The 17,237-nt window shown below is 34.4% G+C and overlaps 1 protein-coding gene across 4 annotated transcripts in view; it reads right to left on the bottom strand.

Annotated features, from left to right (window-relative positions):
• RYR2 (ryanodine receptor 2) overlaps positions 1-17,237 on the bottom strand; it is a 384,235-nt gene that overhangs the window by 41,471 nt on the left and 325,527 nt on the right. For all 4 annotated transcript variants that reach the window (XM_058419591.1, XM_040059776.2, XM_058419590.1 and 1 more), the window contains 7 exons: positions 15,295-15,398; positions 14,410-14,461; positions 14,222-14,275; positions 6,527-6,626; positions 5,139-5,218; positions 3,123-3,199; positions 1,697-1,770 (listed from right to left, as the gene is read on the bottom strand). In XM_058419591.1, the coding sequence (XP_058275574.1) occupies positions 1,697-1,770; positions 3,123-3,199; positions 5,139-5,218; positions 6,527-6,626; positions 14,222-14,275; positions 14,410-14,461; positions 15,295-15,398 (541 nt within the window). The remainder of the gene's footprint in view (positions 1-1,696; positions 1,771-3,122; positions 3,200-5,138; positions 5,219-6,526; positions 6,627-14,221; positions 14,276-14,409; positions 14,462-15,294; positions 15,399-17,237) is intronic.

The raw sequence follows: 17,237 nt of genomic DNA, 5'->3' as shown, positions 1-17,237 counted from the left end.
TTTGCCAAAATTATTTCTGTACTAAAAGAGAAATATCAAATGAACAGAAAATGAAAAAAAATCCCTAAATGAGGTAGCACAAAAATACTCTTAACATCAGTAGAGTCAATTATGCAGCATTTAAAGATTTATTTATATTTGCATGCAAAATCAGCCATTTCTAGAAACAGAGGCAGAGGTCAAAAGAATAATGAGCCAGTATCTTGAGAGTCCCTTTCAGAATCCAACATTATGACTAAGTTTAGTTATGAAATATTGTCCAAAAGAACAAAAGGTTGTGCAGAATAATCTTCAGTAAAACATGAGAGTATTGGCTGAAATTTATATGCCAGATAGCTGTACCAGTGCTCAATTTACAATCTTGTAACTGAATTTTATCCACATGGGTTCACTTTTTTTTACTCATATATGTCTAAAAAGACTTAATCTATAATTTAAACTCTGAGAACAGTATTGGAGAAGCAGCATTTTTGACTGGCCTTGAAGTCATTCAGACAAACATAAAAGTTAATGAAAAATCATTATTTAAGCAGTTGAATATTAAAGAAATAGGCCGCATAAAAGACCTACAGGCACAAGGGACAATGAGGTATGTATTGCTGCTGGTATGAATTATGATCCCTCAAATGTAATAGGGATTATACAGTCAATCTTTTTTTATCTTGCTTTTAAGATAAAATCATGTTAAAAGGTTAGGTCACTGTAGGATTTAAACATAAAAATGCACTGTAAAAAAAATCCAAAGATAAGGGAAGAAAATGTGCTTTGGTAGCTCTTTTAAGCATGTGAGAACGAACTTAATGTATCCAGACAACCACAGTAAGGGAGCTGTAGAACTTATTATCGAACAGAAGAAAGAAATTTACAGTGAACTAACAACACCAAGGGTGGAAAGCCAAATTGGTTCAAAGTCAAAAGTATAGTGAAATTTTTGCAGTATTTCCTCAAAGACAAATAGAAAAAAAAAAATATATTTCAAAGAGAAAGCTTTTCCAGAGCTTTCTCTGCCTTTTCCCACAGAGCAGGTAGATTTCCCTAAACCTCTTCTGTTTAATTTATGGCTTGAGTAAGTGGTATGGTTCTCAGTTTAAGAAATCAGGCGGGAACTGTTAATTTCGTTTCACACTGAAACTGGTTGGGGACCTCTTAAATGTTTTATATGCACAAACACTGCCATTCGTAAATGGAATATATTTTCAATTTTACAGGTTATGTCTTCACTTCTTCAGAACAATGAGAAAGAATCCTCTGAGACCATTCTGAAACTCAACACATGCTAATGACTTACTGTTGACAAAGACTGACTTAGGTATGTCAATTAAATATAAATCACTTTTAGGAAACCTGTTTTAGCTTCAGCCTCTGGTTATATATTTACAGGGTTCGTGGAATCACAGACTTATCCTGAGCTGGAAGAGACTCACAAGCGTCTTCAAATTTTAAATCCTGGCCCCATGTGGGACACCCCAAAATCCCACCCTGTGCCTGAGAGAATTGTCCAAACACTGCTTGGACCCTGTCAGGCTGCTTCTGTGACCACTTCCCTGGAGAGCCCATTCCAGCGGCCAACCACCCTCTGGATGAAAAACCTGCTCCTAATATCTAATTTAAACGTCCTCTGGGTTCTTTCAAATTCAGCTTGCTTCTGCAAAACTTAAAAAATGAAATGGATAAATTTCTGTTCAAACAATAGTACCTGATCCCTCTTCAGTCACCATGCCAAGGCCTTCTGCTTTGTTCTGACGTTCAAATGCATTTAGGTCAAGAACACTGTGGTGAGAAAAATTACATTTGTCCTGTGATTAATTAAATACATGCAATATTTAATTCTGTGGAAGTTAAAAAGTATGTGTGATTTCATTGACGTTTACAAGCATACCAGTATTAAAAAGATGTATCTCAGTGGTTTGATACATGTGCCTGTTATGAGATTACAAATCTCAGCTCAACAGCCTTAACCTGCATTTCCCCTGAGTGACCACAGAATTCAGCTCTGTATGACTGGCCAAAAAAAAGCAGAACGTATGCATTAATGATATACATACTCATTTTCAGGTGCTACAAAGAAGCCAAGTTATTGACTACTTTTATATTACAGTCAAATTCACACCAAGCAGCAAGGTCCATTAAGAAACTGTCATTATTAATTCCACTTAGTGCTTCTTTTTCTCCACGTTCTGAAAAACTGAAGCTGCCAAAGCAGAATACATATTCAACTAACCAGATTTAAGGAACATATACCTCACATACTTCATTTGTGAACCTGCGAGGTTCTGCCTTTCAGGGCTTTGCATGTCAGCTGGCCAGGGATAACTTTTGTTCATAAGAAAAATAGTTATAAAAGTCAGACGCGCACAGAACTACAACAGCACCTCTGCTGGCAAGAAATCTCACTGATTTCAAAATGAAACTTGGCCACAGACAGCATTAAGAAAAAGGAATGCAGAATTAAGAAAGAAGAATACATAACCCCGGACATAACAAGACTGAATCACCTGATCCAGGGAGCCCCTTTCAGTCCTATGTTTATTAATACATCATTTACTGATATGTTTTTTTCTTAGATATTACATATAAAACATTCAAACACATGCACTTATATATGAAATCAATATAAATCACAAATAATCATGAATGGACAAAAAAGTCATAGTATCACCTCAATTTATTAAAAATCATTATTTTAATATAAAATTAAAATTCCATTTTTTTCTGACTTCTAAGAAATCCTATGAATAATTCTCACAAAGCTGGGTTTTCCCAAAATCTTTATGATTACTTCACATTGATCATTAACCTGGTCTCTGCAGGATTACTGGATTCCTCCAGAGTTAAGGATTCACCTCTGAGGAATGCTCCGAACTGAAGTTAGGAATTTTCTGCCATATCGCAGGTAGACTCAAATTCTGTAAATATTTTTGGAAAGGGCTTTCTTACAAAGGTAGATCCATATCACAAAGGTTTTCACACCACAAGCACCACCTTGTCCTTTAACCCAAATCTAGCACATTACAATCTCCAAGCGCTGTTTGCAAGAACTATGTAAAGGATCATTCCAGAACTATAAATCCCATGGAATATAAATGAAATATAATTAATTTTTCAAGTCGATACTTTCTTACCTACAGGACTGCATAAGACCAGCAAGGCTCTGAAAGAACCCCACATCCTTTTTATCCTTGAGGTAGTCAAGCATCTTCTGTAGCAAACACAAATAATTTATGCAGACAATTAATAATTAATGTTCATATTACGTGATAACTTAGGTAACTTAAGACTATATGCATTCCATACGATTAGTGATGATGGTGTTTGGAAATATCTCTAATATTTAAGAACCTTGCAAAGAAAGATCCAGATATCAAAATCAAAAAAAACATTTAATGTTCATGTACTTCATAGAAAAGGTCATATGTTTTGGTTGCACCTTCCCAAAGCATAGAAAATAAAGGTAATACCTAAAGTCAACACAGCCAGAAGAATTTAGTGTTTAATATAAATGGCAATCTTGCCACGACTGAACAAAAAAATTGTGTTGACACTATTGTTTCAACACCAGACAGTTTCCATAACCTCAGTTTGGTTTAGATTATTTTAGCTGCAACAGGCTATTCGTAGTAATTTGAGTGTATTTTAAAATTTGGTTTAGCTTTATTATAATGTGCAATAACTATCTGAAAACAGATTACAATACCAAGAATTTATGGAGTGAACTGTGATTCCAGAATGCAATGCATTGTTGAGTAAAGATACAGGATGATACTGATGCTCTCAGTTGTGAAGAAAACCCACAATGCTAAAGGTTGGTCTTAGTAGGAAAGCTACAAGAATTCATGTTGTGAATGAAGTAAAACTGTTTTTGCAAAAATAATAGGAAAAGTGAGTGAAAAGTAACCTTCAAAACAGAAAGCACGTAAGCACACAGTGTAGAAAACATTATCAGTGTAAACCCAAGTAGACCCAAGATGACAGAAAAAGAATACTCCAATCAAAAACATTATACCAATCAAAGCAAAGAACTGCAGAGGAGGATGATAATAATGACTTTTCAAAACCACTAATGCTCCTCTACCCCCACCCATACCATTCTTCCTAAGGAAGACTGAAGAGTTGATCTTGGCACCTAGAGGAAAATTGGAAAGTCGAGCACATCACCAGGAAAAAGAGGTAGAAATGAGGGAACTGAAAAAAAAAGGAATTCTAACTGTATTACTGATGCTTTTATAAGTATGTAATTTAGACTAGTAGCATTTCTATCAATGTAAAAAAAATGCTAAGTGTTTCCTGCATTTTGATCTGTTAAGACTTTAATGAATTATTTTTAAAAATACATTAGGATTACAAATTTCATGATTTTCCTAATTTAATATCATGACATCGCGAAGAACTGGCAGTAGTTCAAGCAAATAATTTCTGCACTATTTGTAGTCTTTCACATCAATTCCTGCTAGTGCCAGCTCCTGAAAAGAACATTATTTTGGTTGCATTCAGGCGCTTCACTTGGGGCCTTAATTGTTCCCAGTTGTATGTATTCTTCAAACTGCACTAAAATAATTTAGTAATGGCAGGTCTAAACCCTTCTCAACACAGGAATCTTCAACAGGTACAGAACACTGAACATTCCCTAGATCAGCCTCTTCACTTCAACAGTGCAGGATTCTTTTAACCTATCAGACTTGTCCACTGGGCACCAAATTATATAATGGCAGATTAGTTACTCAGGATTTTCTCTGCTTTTATCAGCAAGATTCTCCACTGCATAAGCTAAGGACTTCTGAAGTTGTGTATCCTTCTTTTTGGTGAGGACCAGGGTCAGCAATTTTGCTCTACTGGCTACAGGACAACAGCAGTCTCCCAAGAAAGCCCTCCTTCCCAAAGAATTCCTACAGAAGTAAATTATATAACATGAAAATTTCCCCCTTACACCTGAAGTGCAAAACAAATCTCAGCCTTGTAAACAAATAAGAAATACCCACCAAAAAGGCACTTTTGTATACAATTTTATTCTGCAAAAAAGAGTAGGAGGATAAATGGAGTGTGACAAATAGTCGCAGTACGTAATGTGCTACTACAGCAATAATGACCATGGTATAAAGACCTATACTGGCTAGAATGGGTAGAAGAAACTACTACCTTACCTGTTGAACAGTAGAATTTCCTCCATTTAAAATGGCAATTCCTAGCTTTAGGGTAGCTGCAACCATTGGCCCCATCTCACCTTAAACAAAAACAAAACAAAACAAAACAAAAAACAACAACAACAACCAAACAAACAAATTTGGATCATCTATAAAATTAAGACTGTTTTCTTAATTAATTTATCCATCCAATAAATTGCAAAACTGACCTATTTTTCCTTAATTTCTTCATGAGAGCCCACAGGCATAGTGTAATGGATACAAAGTACACAGAAGAAGCAAGATATAAGGCAGGAATAATTGAGTTCAGTGAATATAATTGTTTGAATCAATAGAACGGCCAACAGTTGATTTAAGGTTGAGCTCACAATGATGAGCTAGCTTTCAAATTTAACAATGTGTCCCCACTGCATGAAAATCTGCATATTTTCTTCAGAAAATGACAGCGACCCAAGCATTTAACCACAGTAAACAAAATTTGTAGTCAGGAATTTTTAGAACATCACTATTGTGGAAACAAATCACAAAAGAAAAAAACATTGAAACATAAAACCTTAGAATAAAATGGTTTCTAAGAGAAAAAAGCCTAATTTAAACTTCTGAAATGTTTTATCAAAGTACACCAATAAAGCAGATATTTGGAGAATGGGAAATAACAAAAATACTTCAGTCCACACCTGTGATCGAGATACGCAAAGCAATCACACGGAGACGAGAGATTTTCGCAGGGCAGAGAGTTTCTCCGAGCGAGCTCAAGGCTGAGCCAAGCCCAGAGCCCCCATCTTGTTTATTTCTTACTTTTTATACATTTGTGGGTCTGGGTGTAGATTGGCTTCTGGAGTTTTCACCCCTCAGCCAAATGGCCAAACCAGCTGTCAGTTACAATTGTTTTCAGGTTAGAAATATGCAAAAAAAGGACAGAGAATGAAAAACAAAGGATTTGTTTATAATACATGTGTGGGAAAAGGTAGAAACTGCTCCTAATATTGTACAGTAGCTAAAAGGTCTGACTCCATTTTATGAACAATCAAAAGGCTTTAAAAAACTCAGAAAAACCAGGGTGACACAAACCTACTTCAGAACTGTACACATTCCAGAATTTGAGGGCCATTTTATCATTCAGTGCTGCTAAAGCAATGACTTACTTCACACATGCTCAAAATTAGCACTAGCAAAATTAATCGTAACTACAAAAGAAACAATAGTCTCATGAAAATTACTCATTATACTTTTCTGGGTTAGCTGTCAAGAATTTTGAAATTTCACAATCATTTTGAAAGCAAACCTTGGAGCCAAACATCTGCATGTTTGGCCCAATAAGAAATAAAATCACTTCAAAGTTCATCAGAAGTAATGTTTAAAATTTAATCTACACACCAAAACCTTACCTTTACTTGCACTGATTGTCTGCAGAACCATCTCAGCAGCACCCCGATCATGCAGTCTGGCTTGTTGATACAGAAGTTTTTGCTTTTCCATTTCTTTTTCCTGAATAAAAATTCCGGTCATTTAACATGAGATTTGAGTTACTATCAATCCTCCAAAGGTTCTTGGTTTTCTCAGTATATGGGCTCTATGGCAACATCATGAACCATTTTAATACATACAATGCTATTGAACAAATAATTAACAGGTTCAAGTAATAATCTCCACTTGGTATTTTTCTTTAATATGCTTTTAGCAGTTTATCTAGAAAGAGTAATCTCAATTGTGAATCATTAGGTTAGTTCAAAGCCCATGTTCATATACTGCATGTATCAAACTTGCACTTTTGTGCCTTGTTTTGTCCAACAGTTCATACTCTTAATAATCTTCTAGAGTGCGACCGTAACTTCATACTGCTCAGTATGTGGCTCTTGAGTTGCAAGTTGTTGCTGAATACCAGAGTAAAAGAAGCATCTCAGATTTTTTTTTTAAACGTATCATTATATTACAATATAGATTGCCCCCCTACTAACAGAATATTTGATAGAATACACTGTGCTTTTATATTTTGTATTCTCTAGCGGCAACAAACAATACTGCATGGCGTTGCTTGAGCAATGGTGAAGGTTTTTTTTGTAATTTAAACTACTACCAAAAACATAAAGAGCAGAAAGAGCAAACATAAAGGCACAGTTAATTCCAGATGAGTATCAACTTTCATCAGGTTAATTGAAGTTTGCTGGAGAATTGAGGATGACTAAGCAGTATAAGTTGCAAAATGGAAGTTGCATAGAGCCCTATGACAGTGAGTCCATCAGATGGTGTGGTAAAAAGCTTACTCAAAAGGAACATGACACAATCAGTATCATGTCCAAAAACACAGCGCCCAAAACATGTATGACCTAAAAGCAGGAACAGCTGCAGCAGAAGTAGCCAGAATGACAGCTTTGCTGCCATAAACTTTCCATCCAAGTTACGTAAAAATATATTGGAAGATGGAAGAGGTTTAAAAAATGAAGGCTTGCTAAATTGAGGGTATGAGAATTAAATTAAAAAAGAAGAGGTAAAAAAGAGAAATATGTTCAAATGAATGAAAAAGAAACCTTTAACTCAAAAGCAAACCAACACAGACATTTATGCTGTTACCAGAGAGTTCTCGCCGAGGCTGGCAAATTTGTTTCTTAAATCTTTGATAATATCGTGCTGCGGAAACAAAATTCATCAGGATTTTTTTTTTTTTTCCCACACTATTAGCTCTCCTGTGGTTAAATCGTATCTTTCTTTTTGCTTAAAATTATGTGACAGATCTAGATGGAGGCACAAAAAGGAAAAAAAAAAAAAAAATGGCAGCGTTGCTTTGTATTTAGCCATGCTAGGGTTTGAAAGTTTTGCCTTCATGTTTAAACCTCTTCCTGGGAGTTCAATAAAAACAAAACAGAAACATACACACACGCACACGCATACACCACACACACAAACCACCAGAAAACCATGACATCACAGGTTCAGTACAGCTGTAATAAAATATTTTCATTTGCTGCAGAAGCTGTTGAAAATTGATTAGTCTTTCTTTTCTTAAAAACTATTTCCTACTTCTAGATACTTTCAGTTTTAGACCCAACACCCTTTCATCTTTCTTTCATCACAAAATTTACTATTCACACGCCTAACACCAGTTATACTACTTTCATTGTACAATATTTTTTGATAAGAATATCAAAGATTTATAAGAATGCTTACAGGATGTATCTGTGTAATCTACAGACTAACTTCTTGCAATGACAGTAAAGAACAGTAGGAAGAGGCATTGCCTATGGAAATCAAGATGTCTAAGATATTAATAACAAGAGACCAAAAAAAACCCCCCCCCCAAAAAAAATCAACCCCACAAAAAAACAACACCCACAAAAAACCACACCACATGCATTTCTTCTAAAAGCAAGCATTCTCTGATGATAACCCACAAAAATCATGGTTCCTTCTTCAGCTCCACAATGCATCTTTGCTGTTGCTTTCTCCACACCAAGTCAATACATATATGTAAATATGTATGTGATGGCAGCACTTACATGGAGTGGGCCACCCATTGCCTACGAAATATACTAAGTTAATAAGGTTTTCCCCATTTCTCTAAGATGTGCTTATTGCTTACAGTTATCTGTTCTACCAGTTTCAGCTTTTTACACTTTATCCAGTTGCTTGCCAGTTGCAAGAAAACTACCAAAGTAATTAGTCAATGATTTGAGCTTTCTGCCATTCACCAAACCATCACAACAACAGCAAAAATACTTCACTAAATGAAAAATTTTTAAAAAATGAACAGAATTAAAACAAACAAACAAAAACCTAAGTAAACAAACAAACAAGGGGAAAAAAATAAACCCCAAGAAACAAATAAACAACAAGACACCCCAAAACAAAACCAATCCTCATTGAAGAACAAATTTCTCTATTTTACCTTGGATGTTTTTCACTCATATAGGAAATTGCTGACCACTTATAAATGTACATACATGTGTTCTCATATTATAGACCTTTTCCAGCAACCTACCAAACCAAGGAAACTTTTGAATCACACTCTTTGAAAGAAGAGACCTAAATATTTTCTACTTCATTTTAGTTTTTGGGTTTTAAATCAATATGAGCAATCATGCCAAAATAAATCAGGTAAAAGATAAGTTTTAGTTGCAACTTATAGACAACAAACTAGATAAAACTAAAGAAAAGCTTTAACTGACAAGCACGTCCCTGAAATTCTTAAATTTTCTTACAATTCATAGAGACTGATTCTTGGAGGCTCCCTCGGAGCTAGGACATATGGAGAGGTTGGTTTGTTGCCATCACTAAGCTCCAAAATACAGACTGCTGGCATAGGATCCTACTTTTACAGTCCGTTCTTTTTTCTTTTTTTTAAATATGAAATTATGTTAAAGAGAATAAAAAAAAGATGTAACGAACAGAAATTGCTTTCAACTTAGCTATGAGAAGATGAATGCTTCTCCTTTGACCTGTCTTCGTATTTTATACTTTTCAAGACTTTTTGTTACTCCAGAGAACTAATCATATTAGGCAGGTCTTATATTGGCAAAACATCTCATTTCAATGTCAGTCATGTATAAATTATGTAATTTAAATATCAAATACTCATGCACAATACTTCTATTATCTTTATATATATACACTTTAAATCTTTAAGTTCAATATGTGCTGGTTTCTGCTCCATAAATAAAATAGAATTTTTTCCTAAATCACTCCTTTTGGATTTCATGATTGAAGCATCACTGCTCATTGCAAAGGGTTTGGACTCAAGGACCTCTAAAGGTCCTTTCCAACCCAAACTATTCTAGTAATAAAAAATGTATTCTGTAGGGTAGAGAGTAAAATCATGTATTAGGTTCCATACAATCCATTACATGTAGGAAAAACTGATGAAAAATGCATTTTTACATAGTGATTGGAATGTTTACATTCTTAGAATTGATAAATTGAATATGGAGTCTTATTTTAATTCATATAATAAATAGCTTCTTATTGTAAATATGTAGTATATGGACTCAGTGGATTATTCAGAATTTGTTACAATAAGACAAAGGCAACCATCTTCAAACAGCTAGAGCCTTACGAGGTTGCATTATTTTTCATGTACAGGAACTCGAAAATTTTTGTCTGAGGAAACTGACAGCACAATGTATCATTCTGTCAAAAAATTTGTGAATACAGAACTCTATCAACAAAGTTGCTACCAGTAACAGGAATGAAAGGAATTGACATAGGAATCTCTGTTTCCCCCATTTCTTTTCTTCCTGTGAAGAGTCAATTTAAATCAATTTAGTACAAATGAGTTTAAAAATATGAGCGAAATTTTGACTCTTTCTTTGAGTTCCCATCCTACACATATTTAACCCACATTAATATGTAGGAGTGACTCAAATGTAGAAGATTCTTTGCATTCAGCTACTGAAATAGTTTGATTTGAAAGAATTTCCTATCAGATAGAATCAAAGGAGACAGTGACACCAGCTTTACAGGGAGTCAATTGAGCATTTGTTCAATACAACAAAAAGTTAACTTAGACACAAATGGGAAGGGACAAAGACAACTGCAATAACTCAAAGCAAATACTAGCAGGTAAATGCTGACAAGAACATACTAACATACAGAGAACACTGTCACATCCCTGTTGTTCACACTATTAATACAACACGGATGAATTGCACAAAAATGAGACTACACTGCATGAGATATGGGCAAGAAAACTCACTAAAATACACTCGGCATCTTCATCACATTCTAAGCTTGCCCAAATGTCTCTATCGCTCTGACTGTGAAAGGATTAAAGACTTCAAACACCACACATTTTTAAGCTCTAGAGAAGCAGTAGACTTTTACCCCCATACAAATCGGACAGTCAATCTTTACACATGCACACACAGGATAGAATAAAAGAACTGCCTTCAACATTGAAATCTGATTGTCAGACAGAAAGAAACACACAAGCACACACGCAGCTGGTATGTACAGTTTCACATCTGCACAACTGTTTAATGCCATGTATGAAAGAAGCAAGGGTGCTTTTATTTTCCCTTTTAAAATACTTCACAGTCAGCAAAAAAAAAAAAATTATATGGAGAATATAAGATTTAGTGTAAGATAACCAGGTAAGCAGAGGGATAGATAGGTAGTATTTGAATATCTGAATTACTGGAACTAAAAAAGAAAAAAATATATATTATTACACTGCTTATATATTTTCTCTCTCTCTCTTCTTTTTTCTTTTTTTTTTAATAAGCACTTTGTGTTTGTAACAATTATAATACCTTTTAAATAACTTTTTGTGAGCACATTGATCTTCCAGGATAATGCCTTTATCATATGAAGGTGGAACAGACCTCTGCAAATTTTTGGAGGAACAAGAGTAAAGCTGATCATGAAATACACCTTCTCTCCCCACAGATGCATGGGAACCTCTTTCTTTTGTGATCTGAATATTAATAGAAGGCTAGCAAATAAAATACCAAAATCACCTTGCTCTTTTCCAAGGAGAAGGTTACAATTGTTTCCTTACACTGCCACAGGAAATGAAATTTGAAGTTACTGACTGAAGTCTGATCATTAGCTAGATCTGTGCATTTCAAATCTCAAGCAAGTAATCTTTTCTTACTGTAGCTGTCATTAGCCACAGCACAAATAACTGCATTTAAACACCTCAGAATCAAAAATTAGCTACTCCATACCCCACATCTTCTCCCAGACTATCAGCCTTGCAGCCCTACCATCAAAAGGCCTGAGCCAAGAGTGGGAACTGAGACTTCCACCTGCATGAAGCAGGTCTGCTGCATAGCCGTGGGACACCTTTCAGAAGCAAATGGTGAGGCTTTCATGAAGAGACAAAAAAGGCTGTGTAAGAAATTGAGCCAATAAAAAAAATAACACTGAATTTTCAGAGCTATTTCCTTTATGTTCTTAGAGGAACATTGAAGAACTAGGAATCATTTAAGATAAGGTGTATCTAAGGCGATTCTATCTAATACTATAATGATGAGGGCTAAGGACCCAGTTCAAAAGGATCTGAATCAGACATGAACTACGATTGATGCTCTCTCTGTCACAAATATTGGAAACTTAATTCTACCACTATATCAGAAATGTGAGTCTGCTAAAATACAGAAGAAAAGCTCAATTACTTTCCCTTAATAACCATGTAAGTTGTTTTAATAATGCAAATTAGGTTCTAACCAGAAAGAAGATAACTGATGCACAAAAGGCATGAACAGCAAAACAACATGAACAAGCCAAACAACACTCTGTTTTTCCCAAAACAGTATCACAGTTTAACATGGCATACTCTGCAGAAGTAACTCCTGGAATCTTTAAAGAGCTTGCGCACAAAAAGGGTTTGGTAGAGATGTCATGCTGGAACTGAAATGTTAAAAATTATTGCAAGACCCTTTAGTTGAACTTATCCAAGATGTTGGGCCTGAAAAATCACAAAATTAGACCCAGACAAATACACACATATTTTTTTGTTTTACCTTGCTGCGTTGTGATCCTGTCACCTTAAGGAAGGGCAAGGACAAGAAGCGAAATAATAATAAGAAAAAGAAGTCTAAAATTTTTTTCTGCAGGTGACTGACCAAATACATACACAAAATTGTCTTTTGAACATATAAATACATTATTTAAACGTAAGTTTCACAGTTACAGGAAAAATAATAAAGAGAAACAAATGAATAGGATCTTCTCTCAAGACAAAAAATTGAATGCTGAACAAAGAACCCATTATAATTTATGTAAGGAGCACTAAGAAATTCCTTACTGATAATTTTTTTTCATATACCTCAATGACATCCTATTTAACAATTTTTGTATCTATAAGCATGAGGCTTTTGATATCTAACAAGCATGTATAGGCTAACTGATAAGAGCCTATAAGAATGAATATTCTTCATCAATGTTAAGTCTTATACTGCATTCCCAGAGGAAAAAAAATTAGAAAAACCTACCGAAATTTGGGTTCATACTGAGATATTTACCAAGAAACAAAAATTTATATATTGAGTATTTTATTGTAACTCAACTGAACTTCTGAGTGATTGAAAAAAAAAATTAATATTGATATTCTGATTTCTTTATACAGTCAAATAGGGAATATGTACTTAAATAATTCAGTGCTATATCATGAAGCATCATGCAGAAAACATATGGAAAATTATATGTCTATAAAACAATGGAGTAAAAGTAACTATGACCCAAACCACACCTCAACGATCAAAACAGCACAGATAGTTTTACGGCAAAGCAATCAGTAAATTTAAGGGTTTTTTTTAAAAAATAATAGAAGTGCTTATTTCATGTTTCTGTTTTTTAGTAAATACATGAAATGTAAGTATTAATTGACTTGAAAGACACAAGAGACATCTTTTAATGTAAGAATCACAATATGCCAAAATATGTTAAAATATTAAAAATATTAAAGAGCTAATTCCCTCAGTGCCCCTCAGAAGAAACAAATATCTTGCAAACTCCATTTCACTAATGGAAAAAGAGAGACAGATCCTAGAGCAAGCACGTGACAAGTCTTATGCTTGTAATCAATGCGTGTATATCCTTAAACAGTGATGATCACTAAAATCTCAAAATTAAACAGCAATAAATACAGATTTCCTATTCTCAACACAAGCAAAAATCGTAGCAGTATGGATGAACAGAAGTTCTCAATTTATTAAGAAGCATTAATATATATGTGAACATAAAACTACTGTATGAATTACTGGCACTGAATATAAATGACTACTGCAAAAAATAGTATTCAGGTATTTTAAAAATCCAAACTAAAGGTAGGGCAGAATAATTTAAAATATACAGTCTGTTATTATCAGACTTTTAGAATAAGTTACTGTCTGTAATACCTAACTAAAAATTTAAATGAGACAAAAATGTAAGATCCACTAAATTGTTCTATATTATGTAATACCGTGCATATTTTTGTTTCGCTAATATTAATCTGGAGACTCATATCTGCCATATCCAGCTTCTGACATGCAGTTCACTGGCATAATAAGCTGCAGTAAGCCATGAACCAAAAAACATAAATGTCATCTAGAAGCTATGAAATAATGTCTAACATGACAAGAAAAACAAAACAAGTATAATCTTACTTCAAAACTCTTCACTTCTTCTTCACCATCATCATCTTCCTCATCATGGCAGCTCTGATACCATGCAGAAAGAAAACATTTGCTGATAACTCGCAATTTACTGATAACAGTTTAAAAATTATTTCTCTTCATCTTCTTCGCCAACTTAATTAAAATACAAAATAAGCAATAGGTATTAAACTAGTTACCTTTGCCATAATGTCAGCATAAGCCATATACAGGAAATCTTCTTCCAATTTGCTGGTTAATAGAGAGAGGAAAGATAAAATGAAGAAGATTAGAGCCTTTACAATAGAACTGAAGTGCCAAAATATTTTTAAACACCTTAAAAATATTTTTAAATAATTTAAATAATGCTCATAGATAATTACAAAAGTACTTGATTAACTTATACAAATGGGGAATTATAGCCAGTTACCAACACAGTACTCAGAAATTCGTGAACACCTTCCACTAAAGTGAATATAGTTGATTTTTAATTATACTTAGACTATACTTCATATTCAGAATGTAGATGTCAATAGGGAGCATAGAAGACAATGGAGTTGTGAGCTGTGGAGTCTTGTTTTGAGAAGCCTGAAATCTGATCTTACTTTCCTTGTGTTATCTCCTCCCTTGACCCAAACCCTAAGAATCCTCCCCTATAATAACCTATAAAAACCCACAACCCTGCCTCTTCTTGCTCTCTTTGTCTTCACCACTCTTCGTCTTCACTCCCTCCCCAGCCCAAGGTAGTGGGGAATAAATGGATTCTCGAGCTTAACTAAAAAGCCTTGTCTCATCTGTTTCCCTGCCGGTACCTGTAACCTCCCTGGACACGATGGCCACTGCTGCCACACAACGCAACAATGAGCCCTGAACACAGCATCCATAACTGTGAAAAAGTCATGTTAAAATCTCTTTACATACCACAAGCTAAAGAGGTTTGAGTGTAACTCAAACTCACCGTATGTTCATATGCACGTTTTGGCCTAGCTTATGCAATTTCACTTGAAAAGAGACATATATGACTTCAAATACAGGAGTAATCTGAAAATCTGCACACACTCTGTAGTCTCTCCCACCATCCCTACCATTTTTCAGTCAAGGCTGTTCGACTGAATAGCAGAATAAGTTGATGTAAAGGATCAACTCTTTTAAGGCTTTCATCTTCTTCTGGTGGTTCCTCTCCAGGTTTCTTTAGGGGGAAAAAAGAGATTTTAAAAGTATATTCAATTATCTGTAGTAAAAAATGTTTTACTCTGTGCAATTTACTAAACATTGAATCTTAACATATATAATTCTGATTTGGACAACCAGGAGGAAGCAACTTCCAAGTAAAATATGAAAAATCTGACCCCCGACTCTGTTTATGACCAAGAAGACTTACAAAGATGATACCACTTTGGATTTCCTCTCCACATAAAAATCAACCCTCTTGCCTAGATTCTGAAAGTAACTTCAATCTTTTACTCTGTTATCCAGAACTAGTGGTAACCAGATGCCATCATTTACTATTATACTGTCTGTTGCTATGCTAACCAGCTTCATCAGATAAAAATGAGAATCCTGTTTCAAGTCTATGCTAGGTAAAATGTTCACTGAGAAACTCTGAGAGACTTTGAGGGAAAAGAAATCCAAACCTGAAGCTTACCAACAGTTTTAGACACAAGAGGCTCTATCTACCAACAATAGTAATGTTGGCAGAACATAGAATTTTAAGAGATGAAAAATCAATAATGTACAAAAAATATTATATATTATTCAATAATATATATAAATGCATAACGAGGTGTTTTTTTTCATGTGGTTATTTTGCTTTCGGGTTTAGGCAGCTCTAGTTGGCTTTCTGGGAAAGAAAAATGTAGTCCTAAATACTGTAAAACAACAATGACTAATGCAGTGTTCTGAAAAGCATCTATAAAAATCTGTCCTCTGACTTATCAATTGCCAAAAGACATTTCAGAAAGTAAGTTTTGCCCATCAAGTTTTTAACAAAATTGCTTCATCCAGACACTTTTTGCTATGAAGAATCTGGTAGCTCAAGGAAAATTGATTGCATAAAATATGCCCACTCTTCCTCCTCGTTTTCATCTAGCACTATATACCAAAATGCAGAAAAAAATAATTCCATGCATTGATAAGACAGCACAAGTAATACACTATTATATTGTTATTTGTTAAGCAATGAAGATGGGTTGGTCACTTCAGAGATACAAGGAAAATGGATTGTTGTCTATTAAGAAAACAAGTATCACATGCCAAACAGATTCCTGGGGGAATGCTTATAGATGTCTATGAATATTACTATTTCTATGGGCCTGTGAAGTCTGCCTTTCCCACACAGCTGTGTCAAACATGACTGGTTGCAGCTGACAATTCCCTTCAGTTGACGTCTATGCACAATGGTTTTTTCATATGCCACTCCATGATGGCCATATGAGGTTCATGTCCCATTTTTCATTATGTGATAGTATTTACAGTATCAATAACAAGACCAGAACAATTATGCATGTCTTCCCCTGCTCTTTATTTCAATCTCATTTAGAATGCTGACCTTTCTCTTTAATTAACCGGCAGTATTCTGTACTTCATAATGTTATCAACCAGAATAGCTCCCTAATGCTATAAAAACTGATGAAACAAAAGGGCAGAAGTTGTGTTAATGTGTTACTAGTTTACGTAGATTTATTGAAATTAAATGGAGGATCAAATTCACCAGTGACTGAGTTAAGTAGAACTCATTATTAAGCACAGCATAAACACTAGAATCAATGATTTTTTGACATTTCTGGAAAATAACTACGCTTAATTTTTAATGTCTTGAGACACTTGCCCTATAATTATTTAAATGTAAAACTGAAAGCTTTACCTGAATGTAACATAAGAGAGTAAAACAAATAGGTTGGGTAAGTTTTAGCTGCCATTTCTAAATCCTGAAGACTTAAAAAATATTATTTTATATATTTAATTTTTTTATTATTATTTCAAGAATACATCAGAGAGCCCAAGGCCCTTTTCCCCTTCCAGATGAGTT

This window comes from Hirundo rustica, chromosome 3 (assembly GCF_015227805.2).
Source record: "Hirundo rustica isolate bHirRus1 chromosome 3, bHirRus1.pri.v3, whole genome shotgun sequence".
NCBI classification, from domain to species: domain Eukaryota; kingdom Metazoa; phylum Chordata; class Aves; order Passeriformes; family Hirundinidae; genus Hirundo; species Hirundo rustica.
The sequence above is the reverse complement of the archived record's forward strand: the minus strand, read 5'-3'. Positions and strand labels throughout refer to the sequence as shown.